Source organism: the organism of the source record quoted next, unplaced genomic scaffold (genome assembly GCF_019419815.1).
Source record: "Pyrus x bretschneideri cultivar Hongxiangsu unplaced genomic scaffold, Pyrus_bretschneideri_v1 Contig10, whole genome shotgun sequence".
Classification (NCBI taxonomy): domain Eukaryota; kingdom Viridiplantae; phylum Streptophyta; class Magnoliopsida; order Rosales; family Rosaceae; genus Pyrus; species Pyrus x bretschneideri.
The window spans coordinates 4,046,013-4,067,261 of NW_025999391.1; the positions used below are offsets into that span (position 1 = coordinate 4,046,013).

Consider the following 21,249-nt stretch of genomic DNA (forward strand, 5'->3'; position numbering starts at 1 on the left):
CGTGTTGAATGTTCAAATTATCGCGCTTGGTCGTGAGTTTTTTACTTTGCCCTGGCGTGATGTGTTAATTAATGTCTATGTTTGTGATATAAAGGTAAATCAAGTTTTGAAGATAACAAATAGGCTATCATACACTTGTCCATAACTAGCGCTTTATAATGTATAAATCAAGTTTTGAAGATAACAAATAGACAAGTAAGCTGTCAAAGTACAAATTTGCCTTAAAAAGTTCTTCCTAATGACTTTCATTTGCTTAAGACTCATCACTTGATCCACTAACTTGAGGCTCATCTCCTGATCCACCACGTTTGGAATCATCATCTTGTCTTGTTTCTTCCATAACTAGCGCTTTATTATGTATAAAGCATAAACAATACCAAAATAATAAAGCCCTTGCCTAGTTGTTGTCTTATTTCTTGGTCAGACAAGTGAGCTATCAAAGTACAAATTTGCCTTTAAAAGTTTTTCCTAATCACTGTCATTTGCTTCAGACTCATCACTTGATCCACCACCTTTGGAATCATCATCTTGTCTTGTTTCTTCTTCTACTTTTGGTCCCCTCGACTTGAACACATGACCAAATTTGAATTTCTCAGCATCTTCCGCATACAATGGGCATATACCACAGCTTTCCACCTTCATTGAATAATATGGATTATCCACCAACCAGAAGACAACAGAGGCCTCTTTGGCAAGTTTGATAACATCAGGGGAGCAGTTTTTTCCTACATCTTCACTTCTAAAGGCCTCATTCCACACATGCACGTGATGTTGGCCGTCACGGTAGTTGTTGTAGCTGTAGCCTGGTATATCGTACTTAGAACTGAACAGTTCATGGCTTTCACCCATGAATTTGACAATGAAATTAGCTATTACCCTCCAGGGTCTATACACCTCATTTGAATTTGAAACCCAAGAAACAACAGAGAGAGCGAAACCAAATAAACCTGTTCGAAACCAATCTGGACAAAGCTCGATGTCTACTGAAGATCCCTCATTTTGATAGCTGAACCAATTTGGAATTTCTTTTCCTGAATATGCAATCTTAATCTGAGGCCAGGGATTATGAGGCAAGCAATAGTCCTTTAATGGCGCAACAGTTGCCATTCGCATAATTGCAATCTGTGCTTCATCCATTATGTTGCTCCTTGAATTATTATCCAATTTTGGGCAATTAGTAAAGTTTCTGCAACAATAATTAGGTTTATCCCAACCTTGTGTGAGTGCTGTCCTTGAACTTGACACTATCTTCAGCGACGTGCAGCCTTGAGCGTCAACATCACATAGCACTGGGAGCTCTGGTATAGATTGAAGCTGATCGCACCCGCCTAAGTCGAGCATAGACAACCGAGAAGCTTGTTTGATGCTTGCTGGTATTTCCAATATGCCGCTCCGGCTGAGTTCTAGTTTTTCTAAAGAGCGAAAACAGAGAGTGGAAGGCAATTTTTCAAGTCTCCGACAGCCATTAAATTTGAGACGTTTAAGATTGGTTAAACTGGAGATACTTGTTGGGAAATCCTTAAGTTGCTGGCAAAAACTAAGGTTTAAATCTTGAAGCCTATTTAGATTTCCAATTGACGAAGGAAGCATTTCGAAAGCTGTGTCTACCAAACAAAGAGACACCAATTGTTCCATTGGCTTCAAGATTTCAGGGAATTTGGAAAATCCATGGCACCCGGTGAGATCAAGACTCTCAAGATATTTCAAGTTACAGATTGATGAGGGTAGCTCTGTAACTGCTGTGCAAGATAAACTTAAGGACTTCAAATGTTCCATTGGCTCCCAAATCTCTGGGAGATTTTCAACGTTAGACCAATTGAGATCAAGTTTCTCGAGATTTTTCAACGTACACCTGCTGCTTGGAAGTTTCTTAAGGTCTCTGCACTGCTTTAAATTCAAGTAAGAAATATTTTCGTTAGACCAAACTGATTCAGGCACCTCCTTTATACCAGTGCATCTTAAATCTAAGTATTGAATATTTCCAGGCATCTCTGGAAGATACTTGAGACAGCTGCAGAATCCAAGATCAAGATGAGTAAGCTTGTCCAAATGTTGAAAATACGAAGGAATTTCAACCAAACTCTCACAGCCCCTGAGATTTATCTTCACAATTTTTAAACTCCCAGAGAGATTTGGAACTTCAGTTAGATACTCAGAGTCCGACAGATCGATAACTTGCAAGTTGACAAGTATCTGCAACAAATGAAATAGAAATATATAGAATTAATATAATTTCTACACTTGATTTTATACAAGAATTAAAATAGGCATATAATATAATATACCTGCTCTTCTTTCCAAAGCTTCTTAACTTCGCCATTTGGCATATGAAGCTCAACTAGATTTTCCGCAGAAAAAGTTGACGGCAAAGATTCCAGTGGATATCCCCACCACTCAAGATAACGAAGAGAATTGGGAAGCTCCAGAGAAGTGTTGAATTTGACATCGGGAAGCACTAGAGAAGCCCACGAGTGAACAATTAGCAATCTTAGGTCAGACATCTTTTTGAAGTCTGCACGATTTAATGGTCGCTTTTGAAGATTATACCAATTAACCTGTATGGCTTCAACATTTGGAGTTTCCTGAGAATAAGAAGAAAGTTTAAATATCCAGCATAATTGTATCCTCCTCTACTTGTCTAAATAAACAAACATTTGTTCATATTCCAAAAACTTCCTAACACAATAAATATTCGATCAAATTCATCTTTTAACAATCTCACTACTTTATTATAAATTAGTTTTACTTTGTTCTGTTATCATCTCAAGTTTGTAATTTTTATTTTCTAAAAAATTGAATGCATTTGGCTCCTACCGTGTTACTTCTCAATACACGATGGACATCCTCATCATTGAACAACCTACTCCGTTTACCGGGATCTTTAATATCTTGTTCTTGAACAATTTTCCTTCCCATTTCTTGTAGCAAATCGTGCATCTCTATGGTTTCCATTCTCCCTTTTGAATCAATTGATATGAGAGACATCTCAATGAGAATTCTAATTCCAGATGTCGCAAAGAATCCACGAACATCTAACATTCGTTTTACCTCAACCACAGACTTCCCTTTATGAAAACATGCTATATCCAGAAATATATCCTTCTCATTGTCTCCCAATTTATCATAACTTATTCTCAACACTTTCTGGATATCTTCAATGGGAAATCGTTTCAATTTGTTGAATTCATCTTCCCATTCTTCTTTGCTCTTACAATTGAAGAACAAGGACCCCAAAACTGTAAGAGCTAAAGGAACGCGTCCAGCATAAGCAACCACCTTTTTTGCCAACTCCTTAAAATCTGTTCTACAAGCACCGTTATTCTTGAAAGCACGCAAACAGAAGAGCTGAAGAGCGTCATCCGATTTTAATCCCTCAACCTTGTAGATCTTAGCCTCTTCACCAGTTAGCGCAAGTTTGCCCCTATCTCTACTTGTGATAATGATTCTACTTCCACTGCCATACCGGAGATGATCGCCAGCTAAACGATCCATTTGCAATGAATCACTCACGTCATCTAGAACAATGAGGACCTTTGTATGACTGAGCCTTTCTTGAAAAATTGATTCTAAGGGCAAAGAAACTTCAACCTTTAATATCTCCTTAAAAAGTGTTTTTTCCAAGTGATCTAGTCCACCTGCTTGTTCTGAGTTCTCCCTAACATTCTTAAGAAAACAAGAAGCTTCGAATTTAAAAGAGTGTCTGCGAAATACAGCCTCGGCAAGGGTGGTCTTGCCAATACCACCCATGCCCCAAATACCTACAGTGATGCAAGCATCCGGTAAATGAATGCCTAACAGCGATTCAATCTGCTTGATGCGGCTTTCAATTCCAACAAAACCCTTTAAATCGCAGGATGATTTGCGACGCATTTTGGCCAAAATATGATTGACAACTTTCTGAATTAGATTTGCCTCCGTCTCCGTCCTGGAGTATAGACGTATATGATTAGGTAGCAAAGCAATAGTTAGTCTCAAATACGCTTTACCAAATCTTAGCACAAATCAAACTGTCACAAGTCTAAAGAAAATTTATAACTTTAGATAAGTTAAAGAATGAGTTAGTTACCCGGATTTGTTTGAATAATCAAACCCAGATAAATTGGCTGCAGTCGTCAAAGCATCCCTCCACTTGTGCACCTTGTCGATACTGTTGTCAAAACGTTTTTCAAGTTGAGCAAATGCAGCCGCATAACTCCCGTGCTGTTTTCGTACATCAGATGGATTGATGTGGTAGAATACGGGTATAACCATCTGGCCATATCTTTCCTTGCACTCGAGTATATGCACGAGTTCATCTAAACACCATGTGGAAGAAGCATAGTTTTGAGAGAAAATGATCACCGAAATCATGGATTTCTCGATTGCCTGTCGAAGGGCAGGTCCGATTTCTTCTCCACTCTGAAGTTTGTCATCGATGTAGGTTTCAATTTTCTTCTGAAGTAAGGCAGCATGTAGATGGCTGGTAATACCAAGGCGGGTGTCCTCGCCTCTGAAACTGATAAACACATCATACTTTTCTCGACGTGGGGGGTTATCAGCAGCGGATGACGAAGAAGAAGCAATGTCCATAACCTCTAGTTTTCAGAAACAGCAAAAAGATGTAGTTGCAGAGAGATTAATTGTTAATTAGAGAGAAATAATACTAGGACGTTGCACCGAATTAAGAGGATGCAAGAGGGGGGAGAGAGAGACTAGTTCAGAATTTACTTGAATTGGCTTTTGACTACATGCACAAAATTTCAAAGGCTCGAAATCAAGGAGTGAGAAATACGAAAGTGGAAAATGGGGCACATGATAGGACCTATTATCTTTAAAAAGACTATAATTTAAAGAAAGATACTCATATATTTGCAATCTTAATATGAACAACGTCATCTCAGCAGGTAAAGCTACTAGTATTTGAAAACCAGAAAATGAGTAAGTGTAAACCTTTTCTCCTGTTCTCTTCCTTGTTTTCTTTTTCCATTTGCTCTCTCTTTCAATCTTTTGTACTGAAGCTTTTTCAGAACCTGTGTTAACTGTTAAGAGAACCGTTTAATCCAAACGTCAAAAGGAAGACAATTGATAAAGACGCAAACAAAACAAAGGGAAATCCGGTGACAGGTCACCAGCGAAGAAATTAACATAACACCTAAACTTATTAATTAAAATGAAATGACAAAAAAATACAGAAAGAGCCTTAAACAGTATCAATAAACGCTGACTAACCTCTGACAAGTTACCAATTTGACGAGGGCTTATTTGCTTTCTCCAGCTTCAAAATAATATCCAAAACAAATTTTTTTTTTTTGCATCATCAGCATCGCGGATGAAGAAGAATAAGAAGAAGAGGCCATATCCATAACCTCTAGTTTTCAGATCCAGGAAGTAGTAGTTGCAGAGAGATTAATTGTGAATAGAGAGAAAGAGAGAGACTGGCTCAGAATTAAGGAGGATCCAGTAAAGTGAGAGAGAGAGAGAGAGAGGTTCACAATTAAGGCGGATCTCATGAAACTAGAGAGAGAGAGAGACAGGGAGACTAGTTCAGAATTTACAAAGAATTGGCTTCAGAATTTACTGAGAAATTGGCTTTTGAGCACAAGAAATTTTTAATTATACCGAAAATACAGATGGTGTATTACGTATTTTTATGTAGTAATAAAAATTTTTAATTTTTAAATTATTAACTTTTTAATTTATATAACCAATTATTTATATAGAAACATGTGATGTATCATTTCGTGTGACAATCACATTAAAAAAATCACCACTCGACTACATGCACAAAGTTCCAAAGGCTCTTTGGGAAAAGCAATGAGTAAGAGATGGCCGGTTACAAAAGTATAAAAAGGGGGCACATGGGATGGGGCCCTCCCTTCACGCGTTTTGTGTCCACGATTTTGACTTTTCCCAATTAATTAGTCACCAACTTCTTTTAAGAAATTTCCAAATACATTCGGTTGAAGACTTTTTAATAATTTTCACACAAAAAAGTGCATTTCACACTACAAAATCTTGGAGAGCACAAATAAATTCTTGAAAGTCTCTTTGAGTTCAGAAATGATAAATAGTCGTGACTTGCTACTATTTATCTTTATTTAAAAAAAAAAAGTATTTAGTTGTTCATCAATAGAGATTGAATAAGATTTGGTATCTGACTTTCCAAGCACACGTGACAAATTAAGTCATTGGACTATTAATGAAAAACCATTAAGTCATTGGACTATTAATGAAAAACCATTAAGTCTCAGAGTCATTTTGTTTGATATCAGCATAATGTATTACACAATCATTATAACTATCAATCTCACCACCATGTTATGATAAGAATCAAACTAAACATGTCTTAATAGTTATTCATTAATAATCAATGGGCTAGTTTGCCACTTTTATTTTTGAAGCTATCGAGATTACATAAGAGAGAGTCCATAACTCCACCTGAAATTATGTGTCTTGTCCCAAGTAAGCGAGTCATGATCCACCATCCTCTCTATCCATCTAGGCACTAAACTAGGTAAAAGACAAACAGAGGTAGAAATTGGGAATGAAAAGCAAGCAAGGGAGGATAGAGTAGTTGCCCACCGAGACTAAGATCAGTTTGAGTTCAGCAATTGTACTAGTTGACCTGACTTACACAAAGGTTACAAAAGTTTTATATGCTCCGGACAATCCGACGGAGATGTCAAATAAAAAAAACGGACAAATAAAATTACCCAACTCAAGAACCTTACTTTCCCCGTATAAAAATGCAAGGCATTCACACATATGAAGAAAGACAAAATAAGGGCACACCAACATCAGTTCATAACTTTCATTACAGCTGACAAGTCACAACTTACTAGTCATCCCTTACGCGCTTTATGTACAAAGTTTTTTTTTTTTCCATCTTACTAGATTCAGTTTAGATCAGCAGGCCATCCAATGAAATTTAATCTTGACAAAGACACCTAACTTACACCTGGTGAGTCACCGTAGCACTCAGTAACGTACTAAAATGTACACGACTCTTCAATTAAAGATAAAAGCAAACTAAAATATGTATAGCCCTTTCATAAAAAGTATATGTATATTCTATATATATAAATGTGTAGGTGTGTGATATACAGAAAGTCAATCAACAATTGATGAGCCCGATAAAATGCTATCTTTGTTGGCGAAATGTTTTGAAGTCGAGAAGACCTCATCGGTGAAGTTCGTAAGATAGTATTAATGCAAAGGTTTGCGACCGTTATTAAAAGATCTAAGACAAATACATATGTTGTTATTGGTTGTGATAGAGATGGGTATTATTGAGCTTTTAAAACTTCACTAGATGAAAGAAAGAGAAACTCAAGATTTCGGCTCATAAATTGTCCATTTAAAGTCAGGACGTGTAAAAAGAAACGTGAATAATTTTGGAAGCTAGAGATAAAAAATTGGTTACATAACCATGAACTTTCGAATGACACATGTGGATATGTGTGGACATCCTTCTATTGGAGTTTAAAGATAAGCCTGAAAAGTTGCCTCTGACTCAAAAAGAGGATACCAAAAGGCAACTTTGTGAATTTCTTACCTCAATTCTTGAACCTAATGTTAAATCTCACAAAGATCATTCGGTACACATGCGGCACTTTTCCAGTCACCCGAACATAACATTCCATCAGTTGCATTCCAAGCATTTCTTTGGGAGAGGTATAGAGTCCGTATACTTCGCTTTTTATATTTCAACATACAAATACTTCCCAATGGAACCGCAAAATTGGTAACAAACACCTTGACTGCTGCATGGCATTCGAAACCAACTATGCTCATACATATTCATGGGTTTCTTATAAAACAATAAACTATGGATTGCTCCCTTGCTGCTTGAACACATATTCGTTTTATGAAGATCATGTATGTGAAAAATCAATTTAAATGTATGTGATAGTGACTGTCTTAAACTGATATGCTCATATACATCAGTAATTTGTATTATGTGTTACAGTGGACAGCTTGAATCCATCTTTTCTTTGTTTGACTAGCTAATTTTTCTTTATTTTTCAATTGCATATAGTGCAATTCACTCTGTTTTAAATTAAGTGGCATATTGAGGTAATTTTGAGAGGATATATTTATAAAGCACTCTCTTTGTATTAGTGTGGGTGAATGGTATGTATGGCATCGGATTAAACCTTGAATATTACAAAAAGTTGCTCTACTTCAATCCCCATCGTGTTTTATGTTGAACTTCTGCAGATACTTTGTTGATTAAAGCACTCTTTATGCATTGCTGTCACAAGTTTCGACGAAATAATTTATGACAAGTTCTCCTTCCGTTTCAGGTTTGTTACAGACCTGATTTCGAATGCTCTGAGTAATGAACTGAGGATCTTTATTAATCTCGGCATGCGTAAATATATTGGTACGTACTATGCATGCATATCTATAGACGTAATATGATTATAAGAATATAAACTTTGTTTGTATGGTGCTCTAGACAAACACAGCAGTACTGCGCCTACGCTTGGGAAACCTTTTTTATTTGATTGATTTCAGACGTTAGACTCTGTCCATATTGAAATTATCTTTTGAACAGTGAGCAACCAATCTTTTGATAACAAAGAACTTAGCTATAAAATCTAACTTCTATAACCTTTCTTTTCTATAGTATATTTTTACAGTATTTTAGACACCCGCAACATCACGTGGGTCTTTTTGCTAGTAATAGCTTAGATATGTAAAGAACACGTGAAGATCCACATACCACAGGATGAATGGTTATCTTGGCTTCCCTTGGAAACTCTTTTCCATGAAAAATCCATTCCATCACACATGCCACAGGATTCATGCTCAACTTCAATATCTATGTCTTAATAACTTACATTTTACGTGCACGTGAACAACTGTTCTTAGCATTTGCAAATAAGAAGATGCAACTATACATACCAAAAAACAGTTGAGAGCACATAAAATTGGCATGTACTTGATAAAATTCGAGAAATTCACCAGAGTTGCATGCTTCAATGTGGAGTAGCCAGTGACATACGCCAAACCAACATATACAGTTACAAAATAATGGAAACTATACAAGGTTGTAGCTCCAATTAAGAATGCATTACATTATGTGTCGATGTTTACTAATTACATCAATTATTAGGCCGGTTTTGTGGTTTTGGCCAAGAGATCCCTAATGTTTTATTTAATAGATCTTTCCATGCACATCAAGTAATACAACAAGTTTCAGGGACTAATTAAATAGTGAAAATGAGGCGATCACAAAAGGAAACAACTTACTTCTGATAATAACCAGAATGCATATAGGAAAAAAAACATTTCCAGGCCGTATGCTTGCGGTGATGCTACTTCCAAAGACAGAAAGATGAAGTATAGGATTGGACTGAGCAACTGCAGAACCGATGTTTTTGCTGTATGCCATTCCTGTTGCTGCAGAAACATATCAGCTATCTTGACCACTACCAACTGAAGAAACAGATCAGCTGGGAGGCCTTTCTCAAGTGGTCGAGATTCCAGAAAAATGTTAACATTCTCAAAACCCCGATAAAGAATTTCAGGATGTACCAATGCCATCAGCCCGATAGCCAAGCCACCCACGATAGGGAACAAAAATTTTGGTAGGCCAACGGTCTTGTGAAGATTGTCAACAAATACCAACATATACTATGTGCAATAGATATAGCGGAGGCTCTGAAAATGATTTGAATACGTCTCATTATTAAAACCGCAGCTTTAAACAATAACTTGAACATCAACCTCTAGATATACTAAAGGTATGCCTGAAAAAATACCCATTTGGAATATGCAATGTAAATCCAACTACCCAAATAATGGGAAAATTCAGAAACCATATTCAGTAAAGGCAAATCACATTACCACGAACAAGTAAATACTCAGAGATTATGTGTATCATTTTGAAGAATTGACAGATAACTGATAGTGTACCAGTTGGTGAATGGAACTATGGAAGTCATAGTATGGGACCTTAAAGGCTGCTTCAGAACCAAGACCAACTTCTGAAACTACAGAAGGTATCACAAACAGCAGCATTAAACCCTGTTAAAACAGAACAGCAACAATTACCATGAGGGCAAACATGTCTTGATATGGGCAGCACAGACATACACAAAACTGAATACCAACCAGAAGCAAATCCAGCAGCTGATCAGGCAGCCACAAGAGAGAGCCTGCTTTATGAACTTTTATCAAACACAGCACCAATGCCCTTGGCTACAGAAGTTCCAATCTCAACGCTAGGACCTTCAGGAGCTAACGAGTTCCCAGTTCCGATCTCAACCTGATCAAGCAGCAATTGCCTTGAAAAAAGGACATGATGCAGCCTTGAGACCATAAAAAACCGAAACAGGCATTCCCATTTTCACTAATAAATTCTCTCCTTTATCTCCTCCTTGCTCATTGCCATTGTTATCTTGTGAACCATCCTCAGAAAGCATCTCGAAGCAAGTTTAATATGGCAACGATCAAACCCTCCCAGAAGCTGGAACCAGAATCACGTGCTTCCACGTATCTCCCATAAACTCCTCCCTCGGCCACGAAGCTCCCCTTTGCGGCATCCCACCCCAGAACACGTCATGCATCTCATGAACCTTCCCATTCATATCAAAATCTCAGAAAAAGCTCAAAACTTTATGTATAAGCAAGCAAGAAAAAAGCAAAGCAAAAATAGGCAATGAGTGACCGAAGTTGAGGTTCCACCCCAAATTCGAAATGGGGGAGTAGCCCGCCTCCTGGTCTCTGCAAGGTTCCTTGACTTTCCGACCTGGGACAGTTTTTCATATCCTCACGTGCCCTGTCACATGTTGCAGCACTCAAGCCAAACAGATGGACAACACACATTCCTATGTGAGACAATTCTTTAAAACATCCTCACAATGAATAACAAAAACATGTAAAGATCACTAGCAGACTACAATGCTAATGTATCCCATGAACATTTACAATTTGTGTAAAATTTCAGATAAAAGATCAAAACTTTGCAAACAAGCAAGCAAGAAAAGCAAAAATGGACAATTAAGTAATGGTTAAAAATCAAACATACAGAGTAGTTGAAGAGGACGACGCCGATTCCGGTGAGCAGACCCACCAAGCTCGACGACAGCACTATCCACGGCCTTGTGCTCTGTTTTCATCTTCCCCTTCTTCTTGTTCTTCTGCTTTGTCATCGTCATCGTTTTTTTGTTTTTGTTGCTGGGTTTGTTGGTTTTGAGGGAGGGAGAAAGGAGGTCTGAGAGTCAGATCTCTGCCATCTTCATCTTCCCCTTCTTCTTATACCCAGCACTGGCATTTTTGGTGTTGATTGTTCTAGTTTGGGTGTTTGATGTGGGAGAGAATAGGAGGAGGGTTTTTGCCGGCGGTGATGAAGACGGAGGAGGTGGAGAGGCCAGGGGACATAAAAGGCGATGGAAGTGGGCGTTGGGGAAGCGCCGTATGCAGTCCAGGCCTCCCATTAGCTGCTACACCAGCTAATGGATAAATGTCTGACAAAATAATTAAGTAATTCATATTAATATAAAATAATAATACCCTAATTTCCTTTTCTTTTCATATTAACCGAATCAAGAGTTATCTTTTAATAGTAACTTATTAAATATAGTCCATTATTGGAAAACGGCACTTGATGTATTAGATCGTGTTTTCGGAATATTAAAAAATACTCAACTTTATTATTTATCTTTTAACACCAAATATCCAATTAGAATTCAAGTTATATCTGTATTCATAGCCTACCGTTTACACACATGTGAGCAATTGTTCTCAATATTTGCAAATAAGAAGGTGTAACTATTTGTACTAAAAAATAGTTAGGATCACATAAACTGACATGTACTTGATAAAATTCGAGAAATTTGTCTCAGTGATTGAGAGTGGCCGACGACATACGCAAAACTAACATATACGCTTACAAAAAATGGAAACTAGACAAGGTCGTAGCTCCAATTAAGAATGCATTACATTATGTGTCAATGTTTACTAATTACATCAATTATTAGGCCGGTTCTTTGATTTTGATATGAAACATAGTACTACTTCAAAGATCCCCAATGTTTTATTTAATAGACCTTTCCATGCACATCATGTAATGCAATAAGTTTCAGGGACTAATTAAATAGCGAAAATGAGGTGATCACAAAAGGGATCAATCAAAATGCCTTAATTGTACCAACTAATGAAGTTATTTGAAGGGTTTATAATCATATTTAGAATGCTAATCATTGATCGTCTTCTTAAAGAAAAATAAGACGTGAAACCGACGAAACGTGATAAGAGTAGTTAATCTCTATGGGTGTGTATAGATTATCAATTAGGTTTTTTCTTTAGACAACTTTACAAAACGATGTCTAAATGTACATATGCGATTTACAGTCTCACAATGTAACATGTCAAATATCCGACAAACAAATGACTCTGATTTCTAAATTGTAGCTTCCTTCTCAATCTCGCATGAATTTGCACCTTTCTATATGGCCACCTTCTCAATCTCGCATTAAATTGTAGCTTCCTTCTCAATCTCACATTAAGTTGACAAATCGAAAACATAAACTTGCAAACCAACTCGATTTCTAAATGGTACATGTTGTGGTAGTACCTAATGGGCCAGGCTCATTAGGACCAGTGGCAATTTTGAAATATAACACAAATACAGCACCATTTTTGTCACAAAAAATCATCGTTTTTCTACCCCAAACCACCGGCATCACTCAGTGTCTCCGTCGTCTTCTGATTTTCCTCCGAATCGGAGAAGAAAGGCAACCAAATCATGGTCCTCCAAATTCTTGGTTTTCTGATTCTTCTGGGCGCTCCTTACGCGTACTGCAGCCTGAGCGCGCGGCGCTCTCGATTGATTCCGTGGTCTGATCTCCCGTGAATCGCAATCCGACGGTGGCGATGACATCGCCGCAGAACCAATCGGCGAATGTGGATCTCTTCGATGCGTATTTCCGATGGGCCGATTAGTGGCAATGAAGTCGTCGCTTTCTTCCAGGGCTCTAGTCACCCAAACAGGTCCTTGCTCAGGTACTCTCTCTCTCTATATATATATATATATATGTATATGCATGTGTGTATATGTATAATTGGATGTGTGTGTATGATTATATTTGTGTTCCGAATCAGATTGATTTTGAATTTGTAGTCTAATTGTAGTTGAAGTGGTAAATGTGAGGTCGGGATGTCTTAATTCTCTTATCTAAGCTGAGATTTTTATTTCGTGTTAGTATAAATGCGGAATTGATGTTCAAATGGTAGAAAATAAGTAGATGAAGAATTTATACTACAATTAGTGAGGTTAAGAGAGTTATGTTACCAGGTCATTAATATACCTTCTGGTGTAACCGTTCGACCTGAGGGGGTTAGCAGACTTTAGAAATTGTGCGGTAGTGAAAACCTGCAGTATAAGATGACTATGGAGTAGTTAGGATTGTCGCATACAGGGGAAATGTTCTTGGGTCAGGATCATATCGACAAATAGGTTCTTAAAGTTGTATACTTGTTTTGCTGAAGGAATTTCCGTATAAAATGATAACCAGGGGCATATTATGTTAAATATTGATTATATGAATGCACTTTCTCATTAGCTTGAATTGCTGAACATAACAGGCTCAATCAATCATATTTTTCTGCGAGATGCTTTGCTGCTGGATGTTCATTCGTTGCATGATGTGTTCGTATTTTGATGTAAAAACTTACATATGCCATAGATATTTTGTAGATATAAAATTTAATTTGTGATTGGGAGTAATCTTTTGCTGGCCAATTGACATACGAACATCCATAAATATGTACTATTAAATTGAGTCATGTCTAAATGTGCAGTCTAGATTGATAGAATGACTACCCATCATGCCGCATTATCTTTGATGGAGCGGTTTAGGGAGGGACGCCCTCTTCCAGCAGTGCTACCAAGCAATGTTTTGTTTGATCAATCCAATATTTTTGAACCTGCAAATAATTACTCCAATGCTAGCAATGTAGCCTGGAGACCTGCTTCTGGTATTCATCCATAAAACAAATCACTTTTATATTTTGAAACATGTCTTTCTTTGATGGAGAATAGTTTCTTATTTTTCACTTTAAAAGGCTTTCAACAACAGCAACTGATGCCTGGTCTTGGTGCTCGGCACATGGCACCCCCAGTTGGAGGAAGGCCACCGAAGACAGTTGCTCCTTCTCATGCTGAGGAAAAGCAGCAGGCCAATTAGCGGAAACCCAGAGTACCCGAATTGGAGAAACATCTTGTAGATCAACTGAGTACAGAGGAGGTTAACTCACTGAACTCAAAGTTCAAAGAATCAACCGAAGCTGATAAAAAGGTACTTAGAACTTTAATGTTTCCCCAATTTTCTCATCTTGAGCAACAAAGTTATGTGTGCATGTTACTTCCTGTTAAGTGTCAAATCATAACAAATATCCCAGAGACTTGGGGAAAGAAATCTTGGATGCTAGAGAGAAAATTGAATATTTCAGGGTCAAAATGCAGTTCAGCAATCGAACCTGTAATGTATCTTCATTCTTTTCTTCCTTTAGCTTGTAGCGCGACGTATAATTTGTCTCCTTAATTTTGGAAAGTTCCTAGTCCTATTGAAGCAAAGAGCCCTATAGTTTTATCGTTGTTACAAATTTGATGATTGTATAATTAAACTGGGGCTGTGCCTTTCTTTTTTCAGCCTTAATACTCTGTAATTTTTTACCCTCTCTAATAAAATTTGTTTCGCTGATCTTTGTTTGGTGCAAACAAGAACACTGAGTTTTGCCAGTGTTAGTCCAATCGGGCCGTTCATATTGTTGGCTCATTGCAGTTCAGCCATTGAACAATCGCATATGTCGTGTTGAATGTTCAAACTATCGCGCTTGGTTGTGAGATTTTTACTTTGCCCTGGCATGGTGTGTTAATTAATGTCTATGGTTATGATATAAAGGTAAATCAAGTTTTAAAGATAACAAATAGGCTATTATGCACTTCCATAACTAGCGCTTCATAATGTATAAAGCATAAACAATACCAAAATAATAAAGCCCTTGCCTAGTTGTTGTCTTATTTCTTGGTCAGACAAGTGAGCTATCAAAGTACAAATTTGCCTTAAAAAGTTTTTCCTAATCACTGTCATTTGCTTCAGACTCATCACTTGATCCACGACCCTTGGAATCATCATCTTGTCTTGTTTCTTCTTCTACTTTTGGTCCCCTCGACTTGAACACATGACCAAATTTGAATTTCTCAGCATCTTCCGCATACAATGGGCATATACCACAGCTTTCCACCTTCACAGAGGACGCAGAAGCAGGTCGTTCTTCCCAATCCACCAGGCAGAAATCAACAGAGGCCTCTTTGGCAAGTTTGTAAACATCAGGGGAGCAGTTTTTTCCTACCTCTTCACTTCTAAAGGCCTCATTCCACACATGCACGTGATGTTGGCAGTCACAGTAGTTGCCGTAGCTGTCGCCTGGTATAATGTACTCAGAACTGAACAGTTCATGGCTTTCACCCAAGAATTTGACCATGAAATGGGCTCTTACCCTCCAGGGTTCATACAGCACATTTGAAACCCGAGAAGCAACAACAGAGAGAGCGAAACCAAATAAACCTGTTCGAAACCAATCTGGACAAAGCTCGATGTCTACTAAAGATCCCTCATTTTGATAGCTGAACCAATTTGGAATTTCTCTTCCTGGACAAATAATGTTAATATGAGGCCAGGGATTATGAGGCAAGCAATAGTCCTTTAATGGCGCAACAGTTGCCATTCGCATAATTGCAATCTGTGCTTCATCCATTATGTTGCTCCTTGAATTATCATCCAATTTTGGGCAATTAGTAAAAACCTTGAAACAATAATGAGGTTTATCCCAACCTTGTGTGAGTGCTGTCCTTGAACTTGACACTATCTTCAGCGACGTGCAGCCTTGAGCGTGAACATCACATAGCGCTGGGAGCTCTGGTATAGATTGAAGCTGATAGCATCTGCATAAGTCGAGCATAGGCAACCGAGAAGCTTGTTTGATGCTTGCTGGTATTTCCAATATACCGCTCTCGCTGAGTTCTAGTTTTTCTAAAGAGCGAAAACAGAGAGTGGAAGGCAATTTTTCAAGTCTCCGACAGCCCTTAAATTTGAGACGTTTAAGATTGGTTAAACTGGAGATACTTGTTGGGACATCCTTAAGTTGCTTGCACCAACTAAGGTCTAAATCTTGAAGCCTATTTAGATTTCCAATTGACGAAGGAAGCATTTCGACAGCTGTGCCTTCCAAACAAAGAGACACCAATTGTTCCATTGGCTTCAAGATTTCAGGGAATTTGGAAAATCCATAGCACCCGGTGAGATCAAGACTCTCAAGATATTTCAACTTACAGATTGATGAGGGTAGCTCTGTAACTGCTGTTTGAACTAAACTTAAGGACTTCAAATGTTCCATTGGCTCCAAGATTTCAGGGAATTTGGAAAATCTAGAGCACTTGGTGAGATTAAGACTCTCAAGATATTTCAAGTTACAGATTGATGAGGGTAGCTCTGTAACTGCTGTTTGAACTAAACTTAAGGACTTCAAATGTTCCATTGGCTCCAAGATTTCAGGGAATTTGGAAAATCTAGAGCACTTGGTGAGATTAAGACTCTCAAGATATTTCAAGTTACAGATTGATGAGGGTAGTTCTGTAACTGCTGTTTGAACTAAACTTAAGGACTTCAAATGTTCCATTGGCTCCAAGATTTCAGGGAATTTGGAAAATCTAGAGCACTTGGTGAGATCAAGACTCTCAAGATATTTCAAGTCACAGATTGAAGAGGGTAGTTCTGTAACTGCTGTTTGAACTAAACTTAAGGACTTCAAATGTTCCATTGGCTTCAAGATTTCAGGGAATTTGGAAAATCTAGAGCAAAAGGCGAGATCAAGACTCTCAAGATATTTCAACTTACAGATTGATGAGGGTAGCTCTGTAACTTCTGTATACATTAAACTTAAGGACTTCAAATGTTCCATTGGCTCCCAAATCTCTGGGAGATTTTCAACGTTATAGCACCGATCGAGATCAAGTTTCTCGAGATTTTTCAACTTACACCTGCTGCTTGGAAGTTTCTTAAGGTCTCTGCAACGCTTTAAATTCAAGTAAGAAATATTTTCGTTAGACCAAACTGATTCAGGCAACTCCTTTATACCAGTGTATTCTAAATCTAAGTATTGAATACTTCCTGGCATCTTTGGAAGATACTTGAGACTCGTGCAGTACCCCAGATTAAGATGAATAAGCTTGTCAAGATGTTGAAAATACGAAGGAATTTCAACCAAACTATTACAGCCCCAGAGATTTATCTTCACAATTTTTAGACTCCATGAGAGATTTGGAACTTTAGTTAGATCTTTAGAGCATGACAGATCGATAACTTGTAAGTTGACAAGTATCTGCAACAAATGAAATAGAAATATAAAGAATTAATATAATTTCTACACTTGATTTTATACAAGAATTAAAATAGGCATATAATATAATATACCTGCGCTTCTTTCCAAAGCTCCTTAACTCTGTTATTTGGCATACGAAGCTCAACTAGATTTTCCGGAGAAAATTTTGACGGTAAAGATTCCAATGGATATCTCCACCACTCAAGATAACGAAGAGAATCGGGAAGGTCTAGAGAATAACGAAGAGAATCGGGAAGTTCTAGAGAATAACGAAGAGAATCGGGAAGGTCTAGAGAATAATGAAAAGAATAGGGAAGGTCTAGAGAATCGGGAAGGCCTAGAGAATAACCGCATTGTACAATTAGCATTTCTAGGTTAGACATCTTTTTGAAGTCTACATGTTTCAATGATTGCATTTCAATGTCACGCCAAAAAACCTTTATGACTTCAACATTTGGAGTTTCCTGAGAATAAGAAGAAAGTTTAAATGTGAATATATATGTTTTCAACATGTTAAAATGTAACGCACATTTGGAACAAAGAGTATTTGCAATGGTAATCATGAACAAGTGTCTTAGTCTAGTCAAATATCCAACATAATTGTATCCTCCTCTACTTCTCTAAATAAACAAACATTTGTTCATATTCCAAACACTTCCTAACACAATAAATATTCGATCAAATTCATCTTTTAACAATCTCACTACTTTATTATAAATTAGTTTTACTTTCTTCTGTTATCATCTCAAGTTTGTAATTTTTACTTTCTAACAAATTGAATGCATTTGGCTCTTACCGTGTTACTTCTCAATACACGATGGACATCCTCATCATTGAACAACCTACTCCGTTTACCGGGATCTTTAATATCTTGTTCTTGAACAATTTTCCTTCCCATTTCTTGTAGCAAATCGTGCATCTCTATGGCTTCCATTCTCCAGTATGAATCAATTGATATGAGAGACATCTCAATGAGAATTCTAATTCCAGATGTCGCAAAGAATCCACGAACATCTAACATTCGTTTTACCTCAAAAACAAACTGCCCTTTATGAAAACATGCTATCTCCAGAAATATCTCCTTCTCATTTTCTCTCAATCTATCATAACTTATTCTCAACACTTTCTGAATATCTTCATTGGGAAATCGTTTCAATTTGTTGAATTCATCTTCCCATTCTTCTTTGCTCTTGCAATTGAAGAACAAGGACCCCAGAACTGTAAGAGCTAAAGGAACGCCTTTGGCATAAGCCACCGCCTTTTCTGCCAACTCCTTATAATCTGTTATACGCGTACTGTTATTCTTGAAAGCACGCGAACAGAAGAGCTGAAGAGCGTCATCCGGTTTTAGTACCTCAACCTCGTAGATATCATCCTCTTCAACAGTTTGCCCAAGTGTGCCCCTATCTCTAGTTGTGATAATGATTCTACTTCCAGTGCCATACCGAAGACGATCTCCAGCTAAACGTTCTATTTGCATTGAACTACTCACATCATCAAGAACAATGAGGACCTTTGTGCGGCTGAGCCTTTTTCGAACACTAGTTGATCCCATGGATAGATCTTCTTCCTTTAATATCTCCTTAAGAAGTGTTGTTTCCAAGTGATCTAGTCCACCTGCTTTTTCTGAGTTCTCCCTAACATTCTTAACAAAACAAGAAGCTTCGAATTTAGAAGAGAGTTTGTGAAATATAGTTTCAGCAAGGGTGGTCTTGCCGATACCACCCATGCCCCAAATACCGACAGTGATGCAAGCATCCGATGAATGAATGCCTAATAGCGATTCGACCTGCTCGATGCGGCTTTCAATTCCAACAAAGCCCTTTAAATCGCAGGATGATGCGCGACACAATTTGGTCCAAATATCTTCAACAACTTTCTTAACTAAATCAGCATCCGTCCTGGCATATATACGTAGGAAAGTAATAGTTAGTCTTAAATGTTCATACCTTACAAAATCTTAGCACAATAAAATCATCACAAGTTCAAAGAAAATTTATAATTTTATACTAGTTAAAAGAATTAGTTAGTTACCCATAATTTTTTGAATCAAAACCAGATATATCTGCTGCCTTCGTCAAAGCATCCCTCCACTTGTGCACCTTGTCGATACTGTTCTGGAAACGTTGCTCAAGTTGAGCAAATGCAACCTCATAACTCCCTCGTTGTTTTCGTACATCCGATGGAAGGGTGTCGTAAAAAATGGGTATAACCAACTGGCCATGTTTTTCCTTGCATGCTAGGATATGCACAAGCTCATCCAAACACCACGTGGAAGAAGCGTAGTCTTTCGAGAAAATGATCACTGAAAGCTCTGATTCCTTGATTGCTTGGAGAAGGGCAGGTGCGATTTCATCTCCTCTCTTAAGCTTGTCATCAATATAAGTTGTGATTTTTTTCTCAAGTAAGGCAACGTGGAGGTGGCTGGTGAAAGTACGGCGGGTGTCCTCACCTCTGAAACTAATAAACACATCGTACTTTTTGGTATCATCAGCATCAGCAGTGGATGAAGAAGAAGAAGCGATATCCACAACATCTAGTTTTCAGATCCAGCAAAAAGATGTAGTTGCAGAGAGATTATTGTTAATTAAAGAGAAATAATATTATTACGTTGCACCGAATTAAGGAGAATTTACTTAGAATTGGCTTTTGACTACATGCACAAAGTTTCAATGAGTGAGAGATGAACGAAATAGGCACATATTTTCTTTAAAAAAACTATAATTTAAAGAAAGATACTCGTATATTTGCAATCTTAATATGAACGACGTCATCTCAGCATGCAAAACTACCAGTAATTGAAAACCATAAAATGATATAAGTGTAAACCTTGTCTCCTTGCTTTGCTCCCCTCACAATCAGTATCATCATCGTCACCTGATCGATTCCTGCAAGTGAAGTTTTGGTTATGTTTCGTATAGTCAATAAACATAAATCAGATTATTATGCATACCAAAAAACACCACAGAAAAAGGATGCAAAAAATCAACTTGAGACCTTTTTCTTCTGTTCTCTTCCTTGTTTTCTATTTCCATTGGCGCTTTCTCTTTCAATCTTTTGTAATGAAGCTTTTCAGAACCTCTGTTAAGAGAACCGTTTAATCCAAACGTCAAAAGGAAGACAATTGATCAAAATGCAAACAAAACAAAGTGACATCCGGTGACAGGTCACTAGCAAAGAAATTAACAGCAGACATAACAAAAATTAATTAGCAATTTAAATGCCAGCATAACATAACAACTAAACTTATTAATTAAAAAGAAATGACAAAAAATATAGAAAGAGCCTTAAACAGTATCGGTAAACATTAAACAGTGACTAACCTCTGACAAGTTACCAATTTGACAATGGCTTGTTTGTTTTCTCCACCGTCAAAATAAGAAAACTTCACCTTCAAAATAATATATCCAAAACAATTACTTCTTAGTTTTCAGATCCAGCAGTTGAGAGAACGAGAGACTGGTTCAAAATTAAGGAGGATACAATAAAGCGAGAGAGAGAGAGAGAGAGAGTAGTTCAGAATTAAGGAGGATCTAATGAAACAAACGATAGAGGGGTAGAGAGAGACTAGGCCAGATTTTACCTGAATTGGCTTTTGACTAGATGCACAAAGCTCCAGAGGCCCTTCTGGAAAAACTTTAGAGTAGGAGACTACCAGTTACAAAAGCATAAAAGGGGCACATGTGATGGGGCCCTCCCTTTACGCGTTTTGCCCACACGGTTTTGAATTTTCCTTGATTAGTCTATCACCATTTTCTTTCAAGAAATTTTCAAACAATTTCCCAAAAAAATAATATGTGAATTCCACACTACATAATTATAGAGGGCTGAGAGTATAGTTGTTCACCAATGAAGATTGAACAAGATTTGAAATAT

General features: G+C 37.5%; 1 protein-coding gene and 2 long non-coding RNA genes across 7 annotated transcripts; 1 reads left to right on the forward strand and 2 right to left on the reverse strand.

Moving 5' to 3' along the window:
- Window positions 1-135: 135 nt before the first annotated feature.
- Window positions 136-21,039, reverse strand: LOC103949614 (disease resistance protein RPV1). 4 transcript variants are annotated; one of them, XM_048566131.1, is made up of 9 exons: window positions 20,957-21,039; window positions 20,697-20,764; window positions 20,371-20,454; window positions 20,203-20,261; window positions 19,408-19,909; window positions 18,170-19,274; window positions 17,466-17,837; window positions 15,238-17,373; window positions 136-636 (listed from the first exon to the last, which is right to left on the reverse strand). In XM_048566131.1, exons 3-9 carry the CDS (start codon window positions 20,406-20,408, stop codon window positions 469-471), a joined length of 4,380 nt encoding a protein of 1,459 aa, XP_048422088.1. In that variant the 5' UTR covers window positions 20,409-20,454; window positions 20,697-20,764; window positions 20,957-21,039; the 3' UTR covers window positions 136-468. The 4 variants fall into 4 exon arrangements, with proteins under 4 accessions (XP_048422088.1, XP_048422094.1, XP_048422101.1 ...); XM_048566143.1 differs by lacking the exon at window positions 136-636 and adding an exon at window positions 14,955-15,237 and having other exon boundaries at window positions 15,346-17,373; XM_048566137.1 differs by lacking the exon at window positions 20,957-21,039 and having other exon boundaries at window positions 20,697-20,947.
- LOC125469166 lies at window positions 9,039-11,453 on the reverse strand. Of its 2 annotated transcripts, XR_007251528.1 has the most exons (3): window positions 10,102-11,453; window positions 9,835-10,014; window positions 9,039-9,737 (listed from the first exon to the last, which is right to left on the reverse strand). It is a non-coding gene; the product is annotated as an uncharacterized LOC125469166 (long non-coding RNA). The 2 variants fall into 2 exon arrangements; XR_007251527.1 differs by having other exon boundaries at window positions 9,039-10,014.
- On the forward strand, window positions 12,471-14,695 carry LOC125469176. Its single transcript, XR_007251532.1, has 3 exons — window positions 12,471-12,993; window positions 13,792-13,968; window positions 14,056-14,695. It is a non-coding gene; the product is annotated as an uncharacterized LOC125469176 (long non-coding RNA).
- Window positions 21,040-21,249: the final 210 nt, after the last annotated feature.